The sequence below is a fragment of the Anticarsia gemmatalis genome, chromosome 18, assembly GCF_050436995.1.
Source record: "Anticarsia gemmatalis isolate Benzon Research Colony breed Stoneville strain chromosome 18, ilAntGemm2 primary, whole genome shotgun sequence".
NCBI lineage: Eukaryota > Metazoa > Arthropoda > Insecta > Lepidoptera > Erebidae > Anticarsia > Anticarsia gemmatalis.
Window position 1 is genome coordinate 9,227,812 of NC_134762.1, and position 26,610 is coordinate 9,254,421.

General features: G+C 35.1%; 3 protein-coding genes and 1 long non-coding RNA gene across 5 annotated transcripts; 3 read left to right on the top strand and 1 right to left on the bottom strand.

Moving 5' to 3' along the window:
• Positions 1-5,981: 5,981 nt before the first annotated feature.
• LOC142980681 (uncharacterized) lies at positions 5,982-10,614 on the top strand. The gene is made up of 3 exons (XR_012959892.1): positions 5,982-6,215; positions 6,847-6,911; positions 7,160-10,614. It is a non-coding gene; the product is annotated as an uncharacterized LOC142980681 (long non-coding RNA).
• A 219-nt stretch (positions 10,615-10,833) lies between these two features.
• LOC142980460 (uncharacterized) lies at positions 10,834-16,365 on the bottom strand. 2 transcript variants are annotated; one of them, XR_012959887.1, is made up of 2 exons: positions 12,722-16,365; positions 10,834-11,660 (listed from the first exon to the last, which is right to left on the bottom strand). XR_012959887.1 is itself a non-coding variant. In XM_076125856.1 (2 exons), exon 1 carries the CDS (start codon positions 13,358-13,360, stop codon positions 12,728-12,730), a length of 633 nt encoding a protein of 210 aa, XP_075981971.1. In that variant the 5' UTR covers positions 13,361-16,357; the 3' UTR covers positions 10,834-11,660; positions 12,722-12,727. The 2 variants fall into 2 exon arrangements, 1 of the variants encoding a protein (XP_075981971.1); XM_076125856.1 differs by having other exon boundaries at positions 12,722-16,357.
• A 4,201-nt stretch (positions 16,366-20,566) lies between these two features.
• On the top strand, positions 20,567-21,779 carry LOC142980541 (uncharacterized). The gene is made up of 2 exons (XM_076125978.1): positions 20,567-20,690; positions 21,112-21,779. Exons 1-2 carry the CDS (start codon positions 20,594-20,596, stop codon positions 21,567-21,569), a joined length of 555 nt encoding a protein of 184 aa, XP_075982093.1. The 5' UTR covers positions 20,567-20,593; the 3' UTR covers positions 21,570-21,779.
• Positions 21,780-23,492: 1,713 nt separating this feature from the next.
• Positions 23,493-26,373, top strand: LOC142980453 (uncharacterized). The gene is made up of 9 exons (XM_076125846.1): positions 23,493-23,630; positions 23,710-23,872; positions 24,149-24,238; positions 24,315-24,404; positions 24,475-24,542; positions 24,613-24,675; positions 24,755-24,841; positions 24,990-25,809; positions 26,065-26,373. Exons 2-8 carry the CDS (start codon positions 23,715-23,717, stop codon positions 25,172-25,174), a joined length of 741 nt encoding a protein of 246 aa, XP_075981961.1. The 5' UTR covers positions 23,493-23,630; positions 23,710-23,714; the 3' UTR covers positions 25,175-25,809; positions 26,065-26,373.
• The last annotated feature ends 237 nt before the right edge of the window (positions 26,374-26,610 follow it).

A 26,610-nucleotide genomic window follows, 5' to 3' on the forward strand; every position in this document is an offset into this window, starting at 1 on the left:
AAGATACATATGAACTTTTTGCGTCTGTGGCGACCATAGGATGTAGCACTTCAGTGTGCGAATCTACGTTTTCAACTTTAACTGCAATTAATAGGCCTCAAAGGCTGTCAATGGGTCACGAGAGAATGGCTGGTATGGTATTTCTGGCCTTTGAAAAAAAAAGAACAAAATCAGTTGATCTGAACGAAGTTCTTCGCATTTTTAATAACATGGCGAATCGTAGAATTCAGCTGTTTTAAGTATTTTTATTATTATGTTAATTATTATAATAAGTTTGCAGAACTAATATAATCTGAATGGTATTTTTAGTCGTATCTATTTACTCGTATCACCCCACCCAACAATTAATTATTACCTCACTCTAATTCAGACGTGGATCTCTACATCCAAATCTGGAAGTTCAACCATCTTGTTCGATTGTTCTTTTTTTTACTTCCGCCCTACCTGTAACCAATGCTGCCCTACCTCAAATTCGACTCTAGCTACAGCCCTGGGTCTCCATAACATTAATGGTGAAGTAACGCCTGAAATAGCTTCTCATGCTTGTGTGGTTATGATCCGAGGCATTATAGTCAACTGGAAGCAACCTATAGCATATTCATTCCTAGGATCGCCAAAGCATTACGAAAGATTGGAACTCTGGCTGGATGAAATCATTTTGAAACTTTCAAATATAGGGATTGACGTTAAGGCGATTGTGTCCGATCAAGGATCAAACTTTGACAAGTATGCCAAACAGGTCAAAAATATAACGAAGGAAAAGCCTTACTTTTTCTTAAATGGTAAAAAAATTTACTACATTTTTGACGCCCCGCATTTGTTAAAATGTATTCGAAACAATCTGTTGACAAACGATTTTGTATACGATGATAAGAAAATATCTTGGAAACATATTGAAGAACTATTTTCACAACAGCAAGAAAAAAATTTAAAGCTCATTCCAAGAATCACTGAAGCTCACATTAAACCAAACAATTTTCAAAAGATGAGGGTCAAATATGCCGCACAGGTATTCAGTCACTCCGTTTATTCCGCATTGAACGCCCTTATACGTCTCAAAAGTCTACCTGAAGAAGCAAGACCAACGGCAGAATTTGTAGAGAAAATGAACAATTTGTTCGATGTTTTAAATTCAAGTTCAGTCAATGCCACATGTAAATTTCAAAGAGCTTTTTCGTTAAAAAAATACCAACTCGATGTGTTAGAAGACGCTATAACAACATTCACACATTTAAGAGCCATCAATTCAAAAAAAGGTGCTGATAATACAAACAGGATAAAAACATTTAAAAATTTACAAATAACTATCCAATCCATAAAAATGCTATGCAATGATATGAAAGAAGAAGGATTTAATTACGTTTTTACAAGACGTCTTAATCAGGATAGTCTTGAAAATTTTTTTGGCACCGTGAGACAGCAGGGGGGAAACTGCCGCGATCCTACGGCAATTCAGTTTCAGAGAGCTTTTTCAAAACTGTTTCTGTCAAATATGTTGAAGAACTCCCCAAACACAAACTGTGAAGAAGACGTTTGCGAACTACTTCAAAAACAAAATGATTTTTTTGATAGGTCTACACCCACAGAACCTACCCGCCGTCGTACTGCACCTTCAGCAGTCGCTTTAAATGGTGAAACAGACTATTGTTTCGACTTGCCTACTGAAAATGCTTTAGTATACATATCCGGATACTTACTTTATAAATGCAGTAAGAAGCATACCTGCCCAATGTTCACCTCAGAATTAAATAATATTCCTAATGTAGATGAATCCAGAATGTTCATTCATTTTAAAGCTTTCAACAAAACATCGTCTTTTTATGGCAGTTTTAAAGTACCTTCAGATTCCTTTTACGATTATGTAAAAAATCTAGAAATCACATTTGTTAAAAAATTTGAAATTAACATGAGACAAAAACCCGGTCGCAAGCTCCTTGATCTTTTAAAAAATATTCCTTTTAACTCCCCTTGCCCTTGTTTCCCACAAGAATACCTACTTAAATTATTTATACGATTAAGAATATTTTCCACAATTAAGTTTAATAACCGAGAATTTCGCCAAGGCAAAAAATTTATTAAACATTACATCAAAATAAAACATTTGTAAGTTATCGATAATTTCTTGATAATTAAAAAATAAAACATGTTTAAACAGAAGAAATTCTTTTTCTTTCAATTATAAAGTTTACTGCAAATACCTACTGACATATATATCGAAAGAGGCAGCCCTGACAATCTACGCTGAGCACGTGGCGGCGCGCACCTACAGAGCAAAGTCAACTTTATGTTCGTAAGCTTTGGTTCATTTTGGCTTGCAACGTCTAGCTAGTCTAGTCTAGTATTGTCATTTTTCCTTGGAGTGATTTATCTGTTACGTAGTAACTATTAAGTAATCTGTGACTCGACTGCGAATAGTTCAAGAGTGCGCGCAAGTTGTTGATTTTAGATTTTAGAAGTTGTAAATGATAATCCCATCCGAGAGTGGCGGCGGCCGCCTATGGCGGAAGAGACGTCCGCGCCCCGAGTCCGAGGAGTCAGATGGGGCGCGGAAGAAGAAGAAAGCGCAGAGTAAGCGGGGGTCGGAGGCTGACCCCGAAGCAGTTGTCTCGAACCTACCGATTTTTCGGTATTTCTACTGATTTTGGGTCTGTCCCACCGAAATGCATTGATTTTTCCACGATTTCTAGTAGTAGAGTAAACATGGAAATTCTACCGACGCAGAAAATTAAAACATTTCCTGATGATATAGAACAGTTTTGGGATGAAATAAGTTTACTGAAGCGTGCTGATGACACTCAAATGTTTTCTTTCTTGTCTACTTTCATTTTCCAAATTTTATCACTGCCTCATTCGTCTGCCAACGTTGAACGCATCTTTTCCCATATTAATCTCATGAAAACTAAACAGCGAAATAGGCTGTCTACTCAGTCGGTTAGTGGTCTTTTACACGCAAAACGACTTTTAAATAGTGCTAATTGTTATGACTTCGAAATTAATTTAAATATGACCGAGGCTATGTCTAAAGAATATTGGAATGATCCGAAAAAAATATTATTTTAAGTACCTATGTTTGAAATAAAGGGTTGCCCATTATAGGCTTTGAGAAGTACGTACCGGCCAACATTACAATTATTATAACAAACTATATTATATTTTTTAACATGTTTTCGTATTATTAGTTCACCGAAAGAAGACGGCAAAATCTTTTTAATAAAAATAAGTATCGAAACGGAAAAATATTCCTGTGTATTCTATCAATCTAGCAACTAGTGTTGCCACCAGTGAAAATAGTGTACCGTAAAATGGGGTGATTAGATATCGTGGGGTGAATAGAGAAATGTCCGGCACTTTGATATTGCTTACTCTAATTTGTTACTAGCTTTATATATAGAATATTTTTCTCTATGATTTATTACACAGCAACATTTTTTCTTTATGCTTGGCACACACAAATTTATGTCAAGTTGAAATGTCATAGAAAAAAAAGCGGTTAAAGTTAAGGTGTGCAATCAAGCAATATTTGCTGTGTAGAACTTTTGGCTAAATAGCAAATTCTCGGTTAATATACCCTGTAAGTGTGTGTAATTGGATACATACATTACTTATCTTTAAGAAAAACAAAGGTAAGTTCGTATTTGATTATTTAATATTCTCATTTCTAGCAAATTCAAAATGTTAGCTTTTTTGATCTTATTCGAGGTGAATAGATACGGGAAGGGGGTTAATAGATACGCCTTTAGGGTCAATAGATACGCCATTGGAGGTGAATAGATACAGATGAGAGGTCAATAGATACGGGTGGGAGGTCAATAGAAACATGATTTTTAGGGTTGTCAATCGTGGCATGGTTTGTCAAAGCACGTACATATTTGTATAGGTACCTACTACCTAATAATTTTAAGTGCAACACACAGGTGTTGAACTTAAAATTATTAGGTGCATGGCTACAGAGCCATTAAATATTTTTATATTTTAAAATAGAATGGGATATTTTACCGATGATGATGATGATGATGATGATTATATTTTGCCGTAATAGCTGAAGTTAATTATTATTTAGATTTATATTGGTATTTATTCGTTAGTGTCGTGGCATAAGCTTGCGCTTGAGTTAGGATCGGACGCGCGGTCTCGGGTTCAATCCCCGGGTCGGGCAGTGTTATTGGGTTCATCCATCAGGCAATTCCCGGTAGCACCGCGGAGTCTGATAATATGCTCGACCCCTATTACGTTGGGACATAAAAACACAGTTGGCGAAATGTGGATGTTTATAACACCTCCATCTACCACCCTCGTTTTGGGAGTACAGGCGTGATATTATGTTATGTTAATTATTTATATTTATTGTTTTTAAATATTTGATAATTATTTTGAATAGGTACGCGAGGGCTACATTGCGGTGCGCCCACCATGCCGAGAATTTACAAGCCAGATCCTCGTGGCAGGGAGTATAGAAGGTACCCCAAAGAACTAATAGAGCAGGCTGTCCGGGAGTACAAGGAAAGTAACGATTCCTTGAGTTGCATCGCGAAAAAATTTGATATGGACAAATCTGTCCTTCACAGACATAGCATTAAAAATATGAAATCACAAGGTGGCCAGACAGTCCTATCTAAAGAGACGGAATTGGAATTCATAAAATATATAAACATATGTGCTGAGTGGGGCTATCCTCTTGAACTATATGACTTGAGGTTATTAGTAAAAAACTATTTAGACAATTTAGGTGTTACAGAAAAAAGGTTTAAAGATAACATGCCTGGATTAGAATTTGCCCGAAGTTTTCTAAAGAGACACAGTGACAAAATAACACAAAGGGTATCGCAGAATATTAAAAGGAATCGGGCTGCTGTTTCAGCCGATGTAATACATTTTGAGCTAATAAATATCTTTTTTTATTAGTCGTTCCTTATTTATCTCAAAGAGGTACTTAATAGTTCTATTATTTACTAGTACTTCTAGCAAGAAGTTTTCTTTAAGAGATCGGAGCTTGATTGGTGATTTTTTATTTTGTCAGTTGGCAACATTGGCTCTTGCGCCGTTCTTTGATCTAGCTGTTTATTCTCAGTCGTTATTACCTTATCAGTGCAACTCTAGAAAAGTGCTATGACGGAACAAAGTGCAACTGCGTCATGTTCTTCCGGGTCACCTTCATTAGTATTCATAAAAAGAAGACATGGTACCATACTACTCCATGGAGGACATGAATATCATACAAAACGAAAACATAAAAGTGGTCTTACAGTATGGGAGTGCACAAACGACTTATTCGTCAACTCGGCCGCAATAAACTCGTCCGCGCGGTCGAGTTGGGAAGATTTAAATCTACCTATAATTTCATTGTGCATCTCGACCGTAGGAACATTCACTATGCGGTCGAGTCGACCCGGCAAATTTTTGTGATTTTTTTTATTCGTCATCTCGACCGAGTACAAAATGTACATTCGGGTAGAAAATGTTTAAGGCATATCATGGAAAGATTTATTTTGTTAGGCAAATTAAAATGCGTGCTGTGCTAACATAACGATCGTAGATGTTTCATTACAATCACCGTTTAGTTTTGTAAAATGTAGCATTTTTATCCTGATTAGTTAAAATAGTTTTCTCTGTCTCGCAAAATAGTTTTGTCTTTCTTTCGCAACTTTGAATTTTTTTTGGAGGAAAGAAATGAAGTAATAATCAACTGAGCTATGCCAGATTATAGTTTATATCTAAACTTCAATTATTTTGGCTTATATAATCTTATAGAGTACGCTATTGTTTCGAAAAAAAAAATCTTTTTATCTGTCCTTAATTAAAATTTTAAGTTATTAACAAAGTACCTATACCTCATAAGAAAAGCATCTGTCTAATATTTTATATACATATATATAGATTATCATTTGATAAAAATATACACAAAATTGTAATATAAAATAATAAAAAATAAACTTTATTTATTTGTTTATTTATAATATATATTAAAATTTTTAGTATTTTATTTTTAAAAGACAAGCATTTAATTTTGAGTGCTTGCAACCCTGCGACAACACACAATACTGGGGTGAATAACGGAAATGGAGCCCTCGTGCATTGAGATTCAGGTCATTTTCGCATGTAAATATGTATGTTCTTACTGCGCTAGCGTCGATCATACCACGCCAGTCGTGTCATTTAGCTGCCACAGTGCTCGAGTGCTCGTGCTGTGTAAAGTGAAATTTGTGAATTTTATAATGGTAAGTCGATCTGTTTTAATGTATAATATTATATACTTATATCATTATTGCCTTAAAGCTAAGTATCTATTCTGTTTTATAGTAATGTTGATCATGCTCATATTTTTTGACATAAAACAATATTAATTTTGAACTGACTGCCGCCATTTTGTTGTCGAAGTAACCATTGCATATAACGGCGTCTGTTCAAATTTATTTCTTTTGGACTGCAATACTGTGCTTAATTTCGGTAAATTAAAGACCAACAATCTATTATATAAAGCAAATAAAATACACTCAGGTGTAAATGAAATATTTGTGATACAATACTTAAATGTTTAATACGAGTATTGAATATTTGTGGTTCTAATCAAACATGGTTTTCTATCATCTCCCTTAAAATGTAATTCGAAATAGGTAAATTTTAAAATAGCATCTGCAGTGTATCAACTTAAAATCAGTATGTTTTACATTATATTATATGTTGTAGGTAGTTTTTAATGTATTTATTTATAAAAAGCTAACCAACAACGTGTTTACAACAACATTACAATAATAATAATTATATAATATACGTATATCCTATAATTGATAGCATATCTTAACTAAAATAAAATGCCTATAATGTAATCTACGAAATATTTGCTTACAGATAATGCAGCAAGTCTTCTGATATTCTGTTAATTGGGTAGCAAATAGCAAACGTAATGAATTCAGGTAAGAACAATATAAAATTAAACTTTTAACTATTCCACGTAGCATCTATTGATAAACACCTTTTTTGTTATTTATTCGCCTAATTATAGTTAAAATATAAAAATGGTGTTGTATTTGTTCAGTAGCAACACCACATTTGCGTTAACACCCGTATTGGCTTCATGCTTAATTCACATTTAATTACTCGTCATTTTTATTAAATCGAACATACCTTTATTTTGCTACATTAAAATGACTTCTTATTACAGGAAACGAATCACATCCAGGACCTTCTGGCTCACAAAATCAGGCTCAATTACAAATATTAACATCGCAAAGGGGTAAGCGATTGCTTTTTCGCGCGGGGCACAAATACAATGAAAAAAGAAAACATAGAGATGGTACCATCGTTTGGATTTGTGTAAAAAGGTCCTCATGTAAGGCGACGTTAATTATTTCCAGTGATAACTCCATTAAAAGAGAGGATCAACACAACTGTGAGCCTGATTTTACATGTAACGAATTAGAAATACAATTTGAAAAGTGTATTAATAAAATTAAATCGGATTATACTATTTCTGTGCCAAGTGCGTATAGAGACACCGTGGCAGAGCTTAAAGACAGTGGAATTAATTTGATTAGAAATATACCTGATTTTATGAATATTAAAAATATGCTCTATAGACAAAGAAATAAAGCATTAAATGTAACTAAAGTATGTTTTAATTCAACAAGTGAAATTGTTGTTCCTGAAATATTTAAAGATTTTTTATTAGCTGATTATAATTATAAATCAAACAGAATTTTAGTTTTTGCTAAAAAAGACTGTAGAAAAATATTAACATATCCTAATTTGACCATTTTATGCGATGGCACATTTAAATGTGCTCTAAGGCCTTTCCGGCAACTGTACACCTTGCATGTCGATTTAGGAAGCAATGAGATACATAACAACATTATACCAGCGGTATATGCGTTGTTGCCAAACAAAACAAAGAATATTTACAAGACCTTATTTAACCTAATAAAAAGCCAAATCCCGCAATTTTACCCAAAATTATTTATATTAGATTTTGAACAGGCAGCAATGTCCGCTATTAAAAACATATTTCCTGAAACACAAATAAGTGGTTGTCACTTTCACTTTTCGAAAAGTTTGTGGCAAAAAGCTGAAGAATTAGGCCTAACCAAATCGAAATTGGCCAGAAAGCACATAAAACGTTGTAGTGTTTTAGCGCACTTACCTAAGCAAAATATAGAAAGTGGTTGGTTGTCTATCATGTCACAATGTCCAAGAAATCCAAGTATAGTGACATTTAACGATTATTTCGTTGAAACATGGTTAAATGAAAATTCATTCTTTTTCGACAAATGGAGTTGTTATAATGTGCAACATCGTACGACCAATATGCTAGAAAGTTGGCATTCTACTATTAATAAAAAAATGCCATCTAAACCCAGAAATATTGCACAATTTTTGTCAATTTTACAAAAAGAAGACAATTACTTTAATGTTTTGTACCAAAAAGGGTCTCCCATAACAAATAAACTTAAAGAGACGCAACATAATGGGGAGATGACTTTGGAATTTGATCTCATACCGTTTCCTCACAAAAGCGAGCAAACTGTTTTAAAAGTAAAGAGCATTGTTCAGGAATTTGGCTTGCAAGGTAAATTAATCTCCATTAAAACAGATAATGATGCAACAAATATTAAAACGCTTCAACTGCTAACTATGTTTAATGAAGAATTCAAGGATATTATCCATTTAAGATGTATGGCTCATGTATTAAATTTAGTAGTAAAGAAAGGTGTGGAAGAAGCCAAAGAAACCATCGTACCGGTTCAAAAATTAGTAAAATTTATAACATTTTCTCCAAAAAAAAAACAACTATATGAAGAAAGTTGTACGTCCTTAAGCATTTCTCATCTGAACTTGATAAAAGATATGCCCACCAGGTGGAATTCTACTTTTATGATGTTGGAAAGAGCTTTGAAAATGAAAAGCTTGCTTAATTATATGTGTTTGGATTACGCAGAGTTTTCTCCATATACTATTGAGAATTGGGAGATGGTAGAAGCATTAGTAGATTTTCTTCAACCATTTTATGAAGCCACTGTTATGCTTTCAAAACACAATTATCCAAGTTTGTACTGTGTGGTGCCTATACTTGATGTTTTAACAGAGCATCTTCTAAACATACAAGAAGATGGACCAATGAAAAAATGTGCAACAGCCATGATTGGAAAATTGAATGAGTACTCATAAAATTTTAAACAATGATTTGGCACAACTTGCCATTCTATTAGACCCGCGACTGAATAATAATTATTTCATAGCAAAGAACAACACTCAACCATTAAACAACTTAAAAACCCTTTATGACAAGCTCAAAGATAAAAATAATTAAATATAGAAGAATTGCGAAGAGACAATTTGTCAACACATAATAATGAACAAAGTAGCTCTAGTGAAGTTTACCCAGTAAAAAAAAGTTTATTTGCATCTATGTATAAGCAACCGGAGACTATGAATATCGCAGATGAAGTAGATAGATACATAAATATGCCTATTGAACCTGAAAACACGAATGTTTTAATGTGGTGGAAAAAACAAAAAGAATTGTCTCTGTCCACCTTAGCTCAAATAGCATTTGAAGTTTTGTCCATACCAGCGACAAGCGTTCCTAGTGAGCAAGCCTTTTCAAAGTCGGGTAATCTAATAACAAAAAGAGAAACAGGCTGAGCAACAAAAATATTCAGGCATCAATGTGTTTATCGTCATGGTTAAAAATCGAGTAATCATTCATTGATATATAATAAAGCTTTCTTTTTTTCAATTTTTTTATTTCATTTTTTTTATACGTACTTACCAAATTAAAACAAAAATATTTTAGTTTAACAGGCATATCAATAAAGCTCGAGCTTCGACTCGAGTCCTTCGTTTAAGGCTCTTGAGCCTTCAAGACTCGGGCCTTTAGGGTTCGAACCTTTAAGGCTTAAGAGCCCTTAGAGCTCGAGCTTTGAAGACTCAGTAGCCTTCGACTCGGAGCTCGAGTTTCGACTCGGAGCTCATTTCTCACAACACTAATCTGGACACTTAATGATTGACTTTGCTATAGCAGCAGCCTTAATAAATAAATTCCACACAAAAATATCTGACAGGGATGATGCAGTTCAAATCCTCGAAAGAGTAAACCTCAATATGGAAACTCACAATGATCTTTCAGATTATGTTATGCAACACAATTTAAATAGAATTCGGTCAAGTTTCCAAAATATTAATGTTGACAGTGAAAATCTGAGAGAATTCCCACATCACGCTATAATGATCTCATTTTAATTGCCTGTGGGACTTATCAACTAAAGCAAGCTCGCTCTTATTATGGTGAGCACATCCGCTTCAATGGTTGTTATCGGATAGAAGTCTGCAGTGACCACAGGAGCAGTTTGACTGAAGGAAGGAACTTTAGTCCGAACTGCTATTTACTGAGGGCAAGAATATTAAGCCGGCATATAAGTCGAAAGATATACTTTGTGTATATATTATTGGATTGCAATGATTCTGGTCCTTGTGCAATTAAAAAGTATTGTTGCCATTGTGTTGTTGGCCGTCACACTGTGGGATGCTGTGCCCATGTCATGACTGTTATATGGTATCTGGGCTGGGCACGGCATCAGAGCAATATTTCTCCTCCTGCTCAGTTTTTAGACGATATTTTAATTGTTTACCAAGCTAATGATGATGTGGAGTGACAGCATAATAATATTATGTAAAAAACACTGTATAAAAATATTATCATCGCTAAAAATAAAAAATATTTATCTCAGGAACCCCATCTTTTATTTAATTGAATTCCATAATATAAATATATATATATATATATATATATATATATATACATATATATATATATATATATATAACGACGAAGAAAACCCATTTACAGTATTAGAATGAGTGACGTCAGCATCGCTGGCGTCACCCATCCCACTTTTATTTGCAGACATTACTTAATTATAACTATTCTCCTAATCGACACTTTTAGTAATTATACAAGCAAAAACTTACAGTCTCAGAATTCTCAGACAGCACAGACAGCACAGGTCCTCACATGTCCTCGTTACCGCTAAGAATGAATTGCAACATGGCGTGCTTCATAAGCGGAACACGTATAATTAAAAATGTTTTAAAATACAACAACGTGTTAAAACCATAAACTTTTTACATCAAAAATTCTAATCTAATTAATTAGTAATTTTAAAGCCTTTACATTAATTTTTTGCATTTAATTTATTAATTATTATCCAAATCGGATGTGTTTTTATCAAATATTAATAAGGGCGTCAATTGAATAAGGGCGTCAATTGAATAAAGACCTCAATGGTAATAAAATCCGTTTCAATGTTGTTTTAGCTAGATATCATTAAAGGTTGATAAAAACACATCGATTGATGCTAATAAATCCTAATATTAATTAACAATATTGTTTAGGTAATAAATCTTTGCACTTAAAACAAATAACAATTTGTTTGTATTTGATGGGTACAATCCAACCATCAAATACTTTCATTTTAAAGTTACAAAATCAAATAAATGAATAATAATATTTAGGCAAGACACCAAAAGCTTATATTGATGTTCAGTTTGATTTGATAAATACGAATTATTTAATTAGTTATTCTTTGCGAATAATTAGTCAACACGATGCGTCGACACGGCCATTCTGCGAGGTGGTGCGCGCTCTGCACCAGTCCAAGGCAATTATTCTGAAATATTAAGTTTATTAATTTTAGTCTAGCGCCTATACACAGGAACGCTAACTAATGATTTGGTTTGGTACATTTAATGCTGCCAAATATTTAGCTAATCAACTTCACCAAGTCATCAGCTATGAATAATTCAATGTAGGTACATAAACATGTTAGTAAATTATAACAAAATGAATTGTCAATATGCTCAGTGCATCATGTCACTGCTTATGATTTATTCGAATACAGTTACTCCACGTAAATCTGCATCCTTTATGTTTTATTGTTAATATGCTCAGTGCATCATGTCACTGCTTATGATTTTATTTTGAATACAGTTACTCCACGTAAATCTGCATCCTTTATGTTTTAGTATATAAGAGTGATGCTGTGGTCTGGGTGGTCTTGTGCACCGTGGTCCACAGAGGCTCTAAAGGAAGTAGGTCTAGGTCGATGGTGTGGTCTAGATCATTTAGTATGATCGTGGTCCACACAGGAGCAATGTGATGATGCTGTGGTCTGGGTGGTCTTGTGCACCGTGGTCCACAGAGGCTCTAAAGGAAATAGGTCTAGGTCGATGGTGTGGTCTAGATCATTTAGTATGATCGTGGTCCACACAGGAGCAATGTGATGATGCTGTGGTCTGGGTGGTCTTGTGCACCGTGGTCCACAGAGGCTCTAAAGGAAATAGGTCTAGGTCGATGGTGTGGTCTAGATCATTTAGTATGATCGTGGTCCACACGGGATTTCAAAGAAACATGAAACATGTATGGTACTTTAAAGTGTAACAATCACTTTTAAAGTTTACTTTATGAACTTTTATAAAAGTAAGAGTTGTTATAACAATAGTAATACTTTTTAAGTTTCTGCCACATCTCATACATTACATTTGAAAGACATGGTAAATAATTATCATAAATTAGACATGAATAAAATGTCTATGCTAAATATTTATTCTATGAATATGTTAGTTATGTTAAATAGATTAATATGTTTAATATTAATCTGATTTTATTTCCTATTTGTAGGTGATAGACATAGTCATCAACTAGCCATTCACAATAACAGATAGAACTCACCGGGACTTAGGCATCTTCCAGTATGCCATCTGTAGGTATGTGTGACTGCAACAAATGAGGCTCAGGTGTTGGTGTAAGCCGACCAGATGTTTCCAGTTGTTGCAGATCATCCTTGTCAGAGTCCGTCGACACGGCTGCCTGATCACCTGGCTGAGGGGCTCTACGGAGTTGATCATGAGCCACCTTGCGTGGTCGTCCTCTTCCTGTTACTCGTTTGACCATGTAGCGATCATTGTCTAGGATTCTGTAAATCTCAAAAGGTTCACTGTATTTTAAATCAAGAGAAGTTTGGTTACGTGGGTTGTTCTTGATTAAAACATAGTCTCCCCTCTGAAACGGTTTGAGCTTGGCTTTATTCTTGTCAAAACGTTGTTTTTCATATTGTGCTGCTGTAGCCATCTTCTCCTGTACATGTTGTTCCAACAAATCAAAATCCATTGACTCGTTTTCAATATTCACTAATCTCAGGAGCTCTGGTGGAACACAATGTTCACGTCGTGTTAGAAGAGTGAGGGGTGCAGCGCGGGTCACACGATGAGCAGTGCAATTGAATGCAAGTTGTAGTGCTTCTAATGCAACTTGCCATTTATCTGTGTCATAATTTTTGATCATGGTCAGAGCATTTTTAAATGTACCCATCACTTGCTTCACCTGACCATTTGCTCGGCTAACTCCTGGCACTATTGAGTGGATATCAATACCAATACCGTCACAATATACTTTAAATTCATTACAATTACATACTCATCACGTCCTTCAGAGTCCTTGCTGCCTAGTTTGCCTGTGATGTCCATATGAATCACTTGAAATGGTGCAGTGGGCTTTTGGATGGGATGAAGTTGTGCCTGTACTGCACCAGATGCGCTTTTAGAGGTTCTGCATATGACAAAATTATCAACAAAGTTCCTTACCACTGTGCTCATCTTATCAAACCAGTAAGATTGCTTAATTTTCTGTAGAGTTTTTTCCCATCCTGGATGTTGTAATGATGTGTGATATGAATTAATTAGACTCCACTGGAATGCTTTCGGGACTACTGTAACCTTATATGTACCATGTACATTATCTGTGAAGGACTTTTTTAGTACATCTTCTTCACCATTTCATATCAGTTGTTAATATTTTCATGGAGAACTCACCGGAGGGATTTCTACTGAAGAAATCTGCATGTTGAAGCCTTTCACCCTTTCTATATTCTACCTCAAAATCATAATTTTGTAGAAAGGCCCACCAACGATGAACTCTGGGTAGAAGGTCTTTCTTGTGCCTTGATGCTTTGAGAGCATTACAGTCCGTGATTACCTTGAACTTTCGGCCATACAAATACTGTTTGAAATGTTTGATTGCTCGCACCACTGCCAGTGTTTCCAGTTCATATGAGTGATAGTGGCTTTCTGTGTCAGTAGTACGTAGACTCATATAAGCAACAGGATGGTGGCGTCCCTCAATTACTTGAACCAGTACAGCTCCATAGCCAAGGCTGCTGGCATCAGTGTAAAGCTCAATTGGTGCTTCTTCCTGAAATAGAGATAGGGTAGGGGCAGTACACAAGTATTGGATGATTTTGTTGCGGGCCTCGTCATGTCTATTATTCCATTCCCACTTAGTGTCTTTCTTAGTTAACTCAAAGTGGTAGCATAATTTGGGAAAAGTTGGGAATGAAACGACGGAAATAACTGGCCAGGCCATTAAATTGCCTGACTTGTCTAGTTGTAGTTGGCACTGGTGCCTTAACTAAAGCCTCTACTTTCTTTGGACTTGGACCCACCTGTCCATCAGAGATTATATTGCCTAAATATTCAACAGATCTTTTAAAAAAAAACAGTTTTCTCAATATTAATTGAGAAACCAGTCCTTTGTAAGGAAATTAATATTTGTTCTATGTTAGATAGATTCTATGTTAGATAATACGGCGCGTTCACGTTTAAAACATTTATCAAATGTATGACCCACTTTTGAGCAAAATGTACACATTGGCTTATCTGTCTCGGAACCAAAAGACTGAGGAGTCACTGGTTTGTTTTCTAGAGAACGTGGCTGAGTGCCCTCAGATTTCTTATAGAAACGACAGTCACGTGTTTCATGCCCCGATCTTTTACATACTTGGCAAGACGATTGTTTTTCCGAAAACCGTGGACGTTTGTTGATAACTAACTGAGTATTAGATTGACTCGGGTTTGGTCTTTTAATGTGGCGTATAGACGATGCTACCGAAATAAGTTCCGGAACCGATGACGCACGTGCATTTAATAACTCGATTCTCAGTCGATCATCCCCAATGCATCCAATAACTGCCTCAACCGCGTCCTCATCACTTAATTTATCTTTCGTGATACGACGCCAAAGTACCCAAGCTTGAGAAATAAATTGCGCGATATCTTTACTACTGTCATAAGTGTGTTCACGGAATCTAAAAATGTCTCTAGAATACCTATTTTCCGGCTCGAAAGTAGTTATTAACAAATTGCACAATTCTTCCCACGTGGATGTCGAGACTAACCAATTGTCTACCCACAGCCTAGCACGACCCTTGAGCAAACTTCCAACTTTCATCCTAACGTCGTAATCAGCCAGGCTGTAGTTTTCCATGGCTGTACTCACGTGTTGGCACCATTCACGTATTCCTATATTGGCGTCCGGATCGTAAGATGGCAAAAATACGTCACTAATTTTAACTTTATCCGATTGTTTAGAAAAACGATCCGACATGCCTTTCATAACCTGTAACATCTGCGAGAAAAATTCCGTGGGTACGCCGCTAACAGAAGCAGAAACATTTTCATTACTTTGAACAGAATGTCCGGCAGAAGCGGGTGGATATCCCACTTCTGATAACGACGAAGAAAACCCATTTACAGTATTAGAATGAGTGACGTCAGCATCGCTGGCGTCACCCATCCCACTTTTATTTGCAGACATTACTTAATTATAACTATTCTCCTAATCGACACTTTTAGTAATTATACAAGCAAAAACTTACAGTCTCAGAATTCTCAGACAGCACAGACAGCACAGGTCCTCACATGTCCTCGTTACCGCTAAGAATGAATTGCAACATGGCGTGCTTCATAAGCGGAACACGTATAATTAAAAATGTTTTAAAATACAACAACGTGTTAAAACCATAAACTTTTTACATCAAAAATTCTAATCTAATTAATTAGTAATTTTAAAGCCTTTACATTAATTTTTTGCATTTAATTTATTAATTATTATCCAAATCGGATGTGTTTTTATCAAATATTAATAAGGGCGTCAATTGAATAAGGGCGTCAATTGAATAAAGACCTCAATGGTAATAAAATCCGTTTCAATGTTGTTTTAGCTAGATATCATTAAAGGTTGATAAAAACACATCGATTGATGCTAATAAATCCTAATATTAATTAACAATATTGTTTAGGTAATAAATCTTTGCACTTAAAACAAATAACAATTTGTTTGTATTTGATGGGTACAATCCAACCATCAAATACTTTCATTTTAAAGTTACAAAATCAAATAAATGAATAATAATATTTAGGCAAGACACCAAAAGCTTATATTGATGTTCAGTTTGATTTGATAAATACGAATTATTTAATTAGTTATTCTTTGCGAATAATTAGTCAACACGATGCGTCGACATATATATATATATATATATATATATATTCCATTCATTTTATATAATTGTAAGTATGTAAATATTTTGTTTTTATTTTGTTTTTTTAAATTATTTCTAGTTTAGTTTAGTTTTTAAAAGTTACTTATAGTTAAGTTTTATTGTAATAAATTTCTGTACATTGTTGTACAAATAAAAAAAAAATTGAATTCCTGGATAAATCATTAGTTGACATGCCATAACATCATTTAAATATGGTTTTGGACATGGGCACCCTTGGCCAATGTTACTATGGGAAGTGGGCATGGCCCTTTTCATTTTAAATTAAAATTAACCTACGACTACTTATTTAAAATAAATTAAAATGAACCTGATGAAATGAATAATAAAAAATCCTAATATTAACATTATTATTGTTTTCAGTCATTGAACTGCAAAAGAAATGGAAGAGTATTAAGGACGCTTATAATAGAAATAAAGCGACAAACAATAAATGTTTCAGTGGATCTGGAGCTAAGCCTAGAAGACCCTACATATATTCTAATTTGCTAACTTTTTTAGACCCGCTTGGCGAAATAAGACCTCCAAGTCAATGTCCAAAGAGCTCAAATCAAAATGATGATGCAGCACAAGAGCAGAACCAACACTGTGATTTTCAAAAGCCACGTTCACCGAAGAAATCTAAGAAGACTCCAAAACATGAAGACTATCAAGATAAATTGTATGAAGCATTGACAGCAAATCTGAAACAGTCTAAAGATAATAATACAATTTTATCCGAAAATCCCGACATGCTGTTTTTAGTTTCGTTAGCCAAAGATTTTTCTGCCATCCCAGAAGAATTCAAGTTAGAGGCCAAAGCTGATATGTGATAAATTTAATTCGCAAATATAAAAAAATGGGACAATCATCGAGAGCATTACATGAAAATAGTGGTGCATTCCAATATGAACATCAGTATGGATACCAGTCTGGATATTAGTCTGAATTTCAGCCTCAATATCCAAGTACTCCAGCGCCAAGAAACGAAATTGGCAGTTCACTCCTAAATATGGATAGCAATGAATCGGTTACAAATGACTCCGATATAATATCTGACATGTATGATGATATTTAATAAATAAACCTTATTCTCTAATTCATAATCTAAGTGCACTTATTACTTATTTTGATTTTTTTAGAACTGTAACAGGTCAATAAATAATAAATACATACTAAATAAATAATACTGGTTGTTTTCTTACCTCAATGTGATGAGTAAACGTTCTTCTGCCGATATACATGATCTCATTACTGTATTTTGATGAGTTAAGTCCGATTTTACAATTAAAAGAAGTTCTTGGAATGACGAATATGACATTCGTTAACATTTATAAAGGAGTATGGGCGTTCATGGTGAAACCACGAACTTGCGTTGAAATCAAACTGATATCAAAAAATATATTTTGATTTTAATGATTTTTCCAATTAATAGTCAATTATAACTTCGCCGGGTATAGAAAGCTACATTAATAAGTTTTCAAATTATTTTTCAATTAGATTTACTTCTGTCAGAGTCTAGCATAGTTGCCAAAATAAAAATAAAAAAACGGTTACAGAAAATCGATTACCATTTTCAAATAACGATTTATTTTGGAAATTACAAATCGATTATAGATTACTAAGATTCTTGATTCATTTGATTGAGGTTATTTTACAATATACACACAAAATAATATATTAACACAACTGGTAAAAAATCTCTAGTGTTGCTAATATATTAAGTAAGGCCCTTTATCATTGATATAGGTCGATGCAAACTTAATGGTGACTGTGAGTTTAGCTATGAAAGCAATTGTGCACAGGCACAGCCGCGTAGAACGTTATATTTATTATTATTAAAATCTAATCAAACACATCAATCAATCAATCAGTCTATCGCAGTCCAGCTGGACATGGGCCTCTCCCAATACGCGCGACAGTACACGGTCCTCCGCCTTCCGAGCCCAGTTAGTCCCAGCGACCTTTTTTAAGTCATCGGTCCACCTATCAAACACATTTATGGTCCAAATAATACAACTTGTTTGGCTATTGATTTGTTAAAATTCTATTCGGCAGCAATAGTATACTGGCGGTCGGATACATCTTATTTTAAATAAGTAGGTCTAGTTATTTGATTCCGTAGTTACATTATTCAAGATGGATTACCTACTCAAGCTATTATTTATATTATTTTTTCAATTAAATCGATTAAATAAAATGATATCAATTTGCATTTAGCTACCTTTAGTCAAAAATAATTATGTAAACGATTATCGATTTATAACAAAAAATAACTGGCAACACCGAGATTGACAACACTAATCAAAAACAATAATTTGTTTACTAACGTTTCCTGCGTTTACGTTATCGTGCGCTTGAGTTCGTTCGTTGTGATTTCTGTGATATTTATCGTTTCTTACTTACGTCGAACGATCTTCGAGTTCTTCCGTAACTAAAGAAATCGATAATATTCAAGATAGAGACTTTCCGTGTATTTTGTTTGTGAACAAAACCGAAACCAATATGAATGATATTCGATCACGGTGTGTTAATTGTTCTATGAGGCTGTCTTACCAACGCCGGCGTACGTTGCAAGATGCAACTGAGCAAATGGTGAATGTTTTACGTGCCTGGATATCACCAACACCGGTAAGTACTTATGTAGCAATTTATGTGTCTTTAGTACTTTCCAGTTTTTGCTCATTTAAAGCATATGATCTAAAACTAAAACGTAGAAATACACTATACTATTAAAAATATACCATATTATATTGTACTAGTGTACCTACTTACTAACCAAATTCAATAACAAAACAAATAGTTTGAAATATTTATGTTACCTAGTTTATGTAAAATGAACTTAGTACTAGTAAGCTGTTCAGATATATTTACAATAATATTGTGAAGTTAAAGAGTATTTCATATATTGTGTTGCTTTGAACACAATTATTAATCTCAGGAACTACCAATCCAGTCTGTAACCATATTTCGTTACCATTAATTAATGGTAACCATGTTATTGACATTTATGATGTAACATAATGCATCCCAGAGTAGTGTAGGGGTGAGGTTATGTGTAGAAATTGGAAATAAATAGTACAAATATTATATTTTATTCCAGGTCCCTCGTCTGACTTCAGTGTGCATAGCATGTTGGACTGCTGCAAGGAGAAATGTTCAAAGGCAAATTGAAAAAGATTTTAATCGACATGTGGAAATTGATGAGCCGAATGCACCTCATGTGCCAGTGCCTCCTCCGCTGCCACAAGCTGTTATTGCACAGCCTCTAGTACAAGAACCTACCTGGATAATTTCACAAACACATAGACATGCTTTGTCGACCTCTAGACATTGTATATTTTCTGAGTGCCAAAATATAGAATGTTTATTGATTCCGCTTGCAATCAAAGAAATGTTACTGAGCCGCTATAGGTTCTATATCCCACCTGCAGCACGGATTTGCAGATACCATTTGGAAACCAATAGCTGGGATCAACTGGACTCAAATCTCAGAGATTTTACTGCAGTGCAAATGGATCAAATGCTCAACATGATGGAGAGAGTTAGTTTGAGACCACTGGACTTCAACAATATCAATATGATGTCACCACATCTGTGCCATTATTAGCTAGGCCTGACAGCTACTCAGTTCCAAGAACTTCTAGCTGAAATGGGAAGTCTGGAAACTGAAGTACCTTCTGCAAGTGTGGCATTAAGTATTTATTTAGTGAAATTGAGGACTGGTGATAGCAATCAGCGATTAAGCAGTTTATTTGGAATGTCACGTAGAACATTAGAAAAAAACATGTCAAAGGCCCGAGATTGCATGAGCCAACACATGACGCCATTACATTTAGGTTTAAACCATATGACTATAGCAGATGTTGCCTCTAGAAATAGATTAATTCCAGAGGGTCTTTTTGGGAACGCTGATGCTGTCAATAAACCGGCAATCGTTATATGTGATGGTACATATGTATAAGTGCAAAGTAGTAGTAACTATTTATTTCAAAAAGACACTTACAGCCTACATAAACACCAAAACTTGGTTAAACCTTTTATGATAGTTTGTTGTGATGGCCATATTCTAGATTGTTTTGGTCCCTACAAAGCCACAGTAAATGATGCTACTATTATGAGCAGAGAATTTCAAGATAGTAGTGGTGCTATGAGGAGCTATTTCTGGGAGGGAGATGTGTTTATTCTAGATAGAGGGTTTAGGGATGTGGCACCACAACTTCTAGAATATGGCTATCAAGTCCATATGCCTGGGAATTTGTCTGAGGGTGAACATCAACTTACAACACTGCAAGCAAATAAATCAAGATGTGTTACAATGTGGAGGTGGGTGGTTGAGGTAGTCAATGGTCGCTTAAAAAGGGACTTTAAATTATTTCGACAAGATTTTTTTAATAAGGCACAGCTTGCATGACAATGCTATTTCTTTTTTTATAGCACCAATGTGCCGAACCTGATTCAGGTGGTTTTTTTATTTCGCAATGTTTCCCATCAATTGCTCCGATGCAGCGTGGGAAATTCCAAGTAGCTTCAAAGTCTTCTGCAATAGCTTTCAGACGATGTTCTGTTGGTATCGGCATGTGAATAGGAACTAACTCAGTCCATAAAACACGGCATGTTTCGTGCACTACTGACGCAATGGTGCTTTTCCCCATACGAAAACTGTAAGCCAGTGCTCTAAATCCAGTTCCTGTTGACAAAAACCTGAAATAAAAAAATAGAATAAAATATTATGTTATTGTTACAGAAAAACAACTTCGTAAGAAATGGAAGAACCTGTGCGATCAGTTTCGAAAAGAAAAAAAGAAATTCCCTACGCCGCGCTCTGGTGACGGTGGCGATGAAATAGAGAGCACGTGGCCTTACTTTCAACTTATGCATTTCGTAAATGATGACATAACACCTGAAGTCATGACGGGAAATCTACATGACAGTGATTCGGAATCCCTCACCGAGTCTTGTCAAACTGAGCAATCTAACATCACTGACGTGCTGAGTCCAGGTACATCAACTTGCAGCATTCGCACTAGCGCGTCAAAGCGCAACAAATCGGCGTCAGATTATAGAGATGAACTTATTGAATGTGGAAGAAAAAAAATTTTGCTAATTGAACAGAAAATGGCGTCAAGTAGTGACCAGTCGGAGAAATGTGATGATTATCATTTTTTTATGAGTCTCGTGCCACAAATGAAAAAAATTTGGTGAATTACAAAAGTTACGCATTCGAAATAAAATTTCCCAAATTATAATAGACGAGACAGAGAGGAGAATTATGGAGGTTATTCTACTGGCAACTACCCTAATTATTAATTTGATTATTGCAACTTTTTACTTAACTATTTGTTTGATTACTACCTACTTATCTACATAAAAATACAAATTTAGTAAAATCTTGTATTATTCTTACCTCAGAGTTATGAATAATTTCTCCTCAGGTCTAATACTTTTGCGAAAGTTAGTATCTCCTTTGGTGATTTTAGGTGATATTTTACTTAGTATGTACTTAGTCAAAAGTTGACACGGGCATTCGAGTATACTCAAAGAATTTTGTGGGGTATAATCTCAATTCTTCATATAAATTAAAGAATTCGCCGGTTATTGCTCTGTTTTTATTTATTTCGTGCACGCCATCTCTAATGTTCAACACTTCCCATCTCAGGATCGGACTGTCTAGTAAAAATAGCAAATCCTCGTCCATAGTTTGTAACACCTGATAATACGTCGAACCGCTACAAGAGTCACCGCGCATTCAGTGTGGACGCACACTTTGTATAAGCAAACGTTTGAAAATGCCAATAGCACAGACGAATATATGTTTATTATTTCTTTAGTTCCAATAAGACTTGTAACTAATGAACAGAAAATTATCTGGGAAAATCCTCGGCCATCATCACCAAGATTCTGCAGAATCATTAAATTTTTATACAAAAAGGAGAGCGAAGCATTGATTAAAGAAGAATGTCAAAGAATTGAAAAACAAATACAGGAATTGATACCAACTTTTGTAGAAATTAGAGTTGTAACCATTTCGATTACACATAAAATGATATTGTCAATGATTGACGGCAAAGTTTGTAGTATTTTAACTGAAAATAAATCTACTCAGACATGCTACATTTGCAAAGCAACATCAAAAGAGATGAATTCAGTATCAATGGTTCGAGAGCCTATCGAAAATATGTACCAATTTGGAATCTCCAGTTTGCACGCGTATATTCGCTCAATGGAATGTCTTTTTAACATTAGCTACAGATTAAAAAATTGTCAATGGCAAGTTAGAGGAGACTATTAGAGGAGTTAGACTTTGACAACAAACATGTTGTCAAAGTCACTAAAGAAGACATTAAAAAATGGTTTAAGGAAATAGGTCTTCTCATCGACAAAGTAAAGCCAGGTTTTGGCACAAGCAATGACGGGAACACCGCCCGAGCATTTTTTTATAATTATGCCACCACAGCGAAGATTACTGGGCTGAACGAAGAACTCATACGTAGATTCAGTACGATTCTTGCAGCCATAGCTTCAGGCTATGAACTCGATCCGTCTAAATTTCATGTTTACTGTTCGGAGACCAAAAATATGTATTTAAATTTATACCCATGGTATAATATGCCAGCAACAGTGCACAAGATTTTGCAGCAATGCCAGCAACAGTGCAAATATTTAATAGATATTCTGGATTTCACGAATATTGGCGTCCCGTGAGTATATATTTACAGACGATTGTTTTGGAAACAAACGTTTCCAAGGAGCAAAGTAAGTTTTACTCTCAGGGCTGGCACCTAGCACGCGCTTTTTCTCATGTTTGCATTGTTCGTTTTATTATGACTATAGGTGTTAGTTGATTGGTTTTAATGTTTTTTTGCCGTTTTTAGGTGTTTGTGCTTTTTAAAATTTGGTAAAAGGCAAATTAACTTACTCGATATTTTTTTCCGTCTTAATCATGTATTACTCACTTCATAATGCTTTGGCTGTACTTAACCGTTAATTTATTTATTTAAGCATGTATTATATATTTTATAATTTTATTTATTTATTATTAATAATATTTTTAATTTGTAGTAATGGACAACAAGCATATGGTTTGGCAAGTGGGGGAAGTGGTGAAAGGGGGGGCAGAGGAAGTGGCCAAAGAGGTAGGGGCGGGAGAGGAAGTATTCAAAGTGGAAGGGTGGTGAGAGGAAGAGGTAGAGGAGGTGAAAATAGAAGGGGGGGTAGCTACAGCAGCGAATTAGAATTAGAACCAGTTCCTGGGCCAAGTGCAAGGTACCTATTGTATGATTTCACAAAAATATTTGAAATATCGCAGGTTTATTTTTATTCATTTTTGTTTTCTTAATTTCAGAAGTTATGAAAAAGATTGAATTGATGCGGAAATCAAAAGCAAATACTAAAAAAATATTGTCTAAGCTTGAACCGGATGTACAAAAAGAGCTCGACGCACGGAAGCGACTGAAACAACTTTCGCGATCGCTTCTACCGGATGCACCGCCGCGAAAGAGACAAAAGTTAGTAAATATATGATAAGCCCGGCTTCAGCCAGGTCCACGCCTTATGTGGCATTATACCGTTTTTGCAACATTTTTCATTGCTGCTCCGCTTCTATTGGCTGTAGTGTGATGTTATACAGTTTCTAGTAGTCGCGGATAATGCAGCTACATATAAATCAAAGAATTGCTAAAATCGGTTCAGTACTTTTGAAGATTACTCCGAACATACCAACAAAATCATATACAACATACAAATATTATTTATGGCGTGTTATAAAATCATTCGAATTTTAGAAAAACATCTCCTGAACGAGTCGATTGCCGACTGACTCCTGGTACTCCTACTACGCCGCCAGCGCCCAAGCTACAGCCTTGGGAATTACGGTATGTACGGTACGGTATAATATTTAAATAATATACTTATGTATAATCGAAAACTTAATTTTGTTTTTTTTTTCAGCAAGCAGCAAGTTGACGCCGCAAAAGCGTCAAAACTAGAGTCTGATGACCACGTACTGTCGAGGCAAGATTCGTGTGCTACTCCGATTAGGTATATCGTAACTTAAGGATTTACTTGACCTCTATCAGTACTGTGATTATATGACTGTTACATTTGTCAGCACTATAAGCACTGCCGAAAGCTCGGTCGTAGGTGAACTCACGGTAGACTTCACAAGTGGATTATTAAGTAAGTAAATGTAATATTATTAATTTTCAATAATCTATTGAACAAATCATAACCTTACTTTACTTTTCAGAAAGTGATGAGAGAAATTGGCTTTGCTTGCCTATTTCTAAAACGTCGTTACAAAAACCTACTGGTGAGTTCTATAATATAAGCTTTTATGTAAAAAGATTTTAACAATTTAAACAGATTTTAATAATGCAAATTTATTTTAGATCCAACGTTAATCACCCCGGCAGTGAAAGTGGACAAGGCACCACCGGCAAAAGCACCGCTGGCAAAGGCCATGAATATAAACATGGGTATGTATATGTGCGTGAGGAATATATCGATGGTAAATAAATATTGTAGTCTCGCTTCAACAACTAATAGGTGTTACATTATAGGCATATAAAAATAATTTTTCATAATTGAAACCGTGAAAGAGACCTTACAAGGTGTTTGTTTCAGGTTCCTATTCGGAAAAGACAGAATCTGACCTACAAAAGTGGCTTGAGAGCATGGAGTCGGACGAAGATGAGGACATTGTGGATGTCGCAAACATACCAAGTGACGGACCGACACACATATTACCACATCAAATGACGACTGCTTATAACTTTGACGAGATTACGACGACTTGCATACCTGGCTGATCAATGACGACAAAAATTCAGATCGACTCCTTACAGAGTTAATTCCGACTGACCATTTGTCTTTCGATTGGGTTCAAGATCATAACTCTTTCCGGGGAAAACGTGAACCATTTACTGGAAATGCAGGACCGACCTTCCCAGTGACCGATAATATGACACCACTAGACATATTTTTCAAATTTTTTCGACGACGATCTTTTTGACCTCATAATAAGACAGACAAACAAACACGCGACGCGACAGATTGACAAACATTTGACACCTCACTCAAGACTTAACTACTTTAAAAATGTGGACAGAGATGAGATAGCCAAGTTCCTCGCAATTCTTATCTTGCAGGGTTTGTTCCCGAATCCTGTCGAGAAAAATTACTGGGGGGAAAATGGCTATCTAACATTAAAATACTTTGCTGACATTATGACATACCCTCCTGAGTACTGAAGTTCTAAATTTAGGACAACCAAAAAAATAAAATATTTTACCGAAGTGCACCAATTTAGCATCAAGTTTTTTTCGTGAAACGAAACGTTGTAGTTTTTAGTTAAAAGAAAAAAAAGTTTCTCCCCACTCAGTCCTTTCTGTCAAACCGAACATGGCGTCGCAACAACGAGGGACGCGTGCGCCAAGACAACGGGGTAAGTTAATCCATTTGAATCGTATATTTTTTTGCAAAATGCTAGTTTTTCGGAGTTTGTACATGCTTACTAATTTTTGTACAGTAATTAATCACAATTATTTCACCGATTTACTCAAATAACCCTACTCCATGACTAGAATTCGATCAATGTCCTTAATTTAGTACATGTGGTTTCTATACAGTACTGTTGTCATTTTGGGTGTACTTATTTTAGAACGTTCGTTTTTAAAGGTGGTTCTTTCTTTTCTTTCAGTTTTACATCAAGATCAAATTCTCGACGAGTTAGACCGAAGTGAGGGTGATTTTAGTGCTTCTGATGATGATGACCTGTACCAGCCACCTGAAGTTCAACCAAATTCTGATTCTGATAGGTGTAATAGATTTTTTTTTTTGTGGGTAGGTGTCAAAATAAGTGGACACAAAAAATCACTCCTCCTAATTTTATTTTTATTTAATTAATTTATCAGTTTATTTTTAATTTTATTGACTCAATATCTTAGTTATAGTACTCACAATTATTATTATAATATAATATATGTAGTGATATTGCTTCACTAAACACCACCTGCCAGCTGAACACAAATCACAGAAAAGTTGCAAGTCACTTTCACAAGTTGCTACACAATGTCTCAGCTTAGTGAAATTCAACTGACCCAGGCGAAGCTAGAAGAAACCTTCAACAAAAGGATGGCTGAACTGGAGGCTCAACTGCAGACGGGTGCGGCGAAGGACACAGTGGCAAAGGTGGCTGAGGAGTTCCAGACCTTCCGTGAGCTTATGTTTGGTGTCCTCAGCTTGC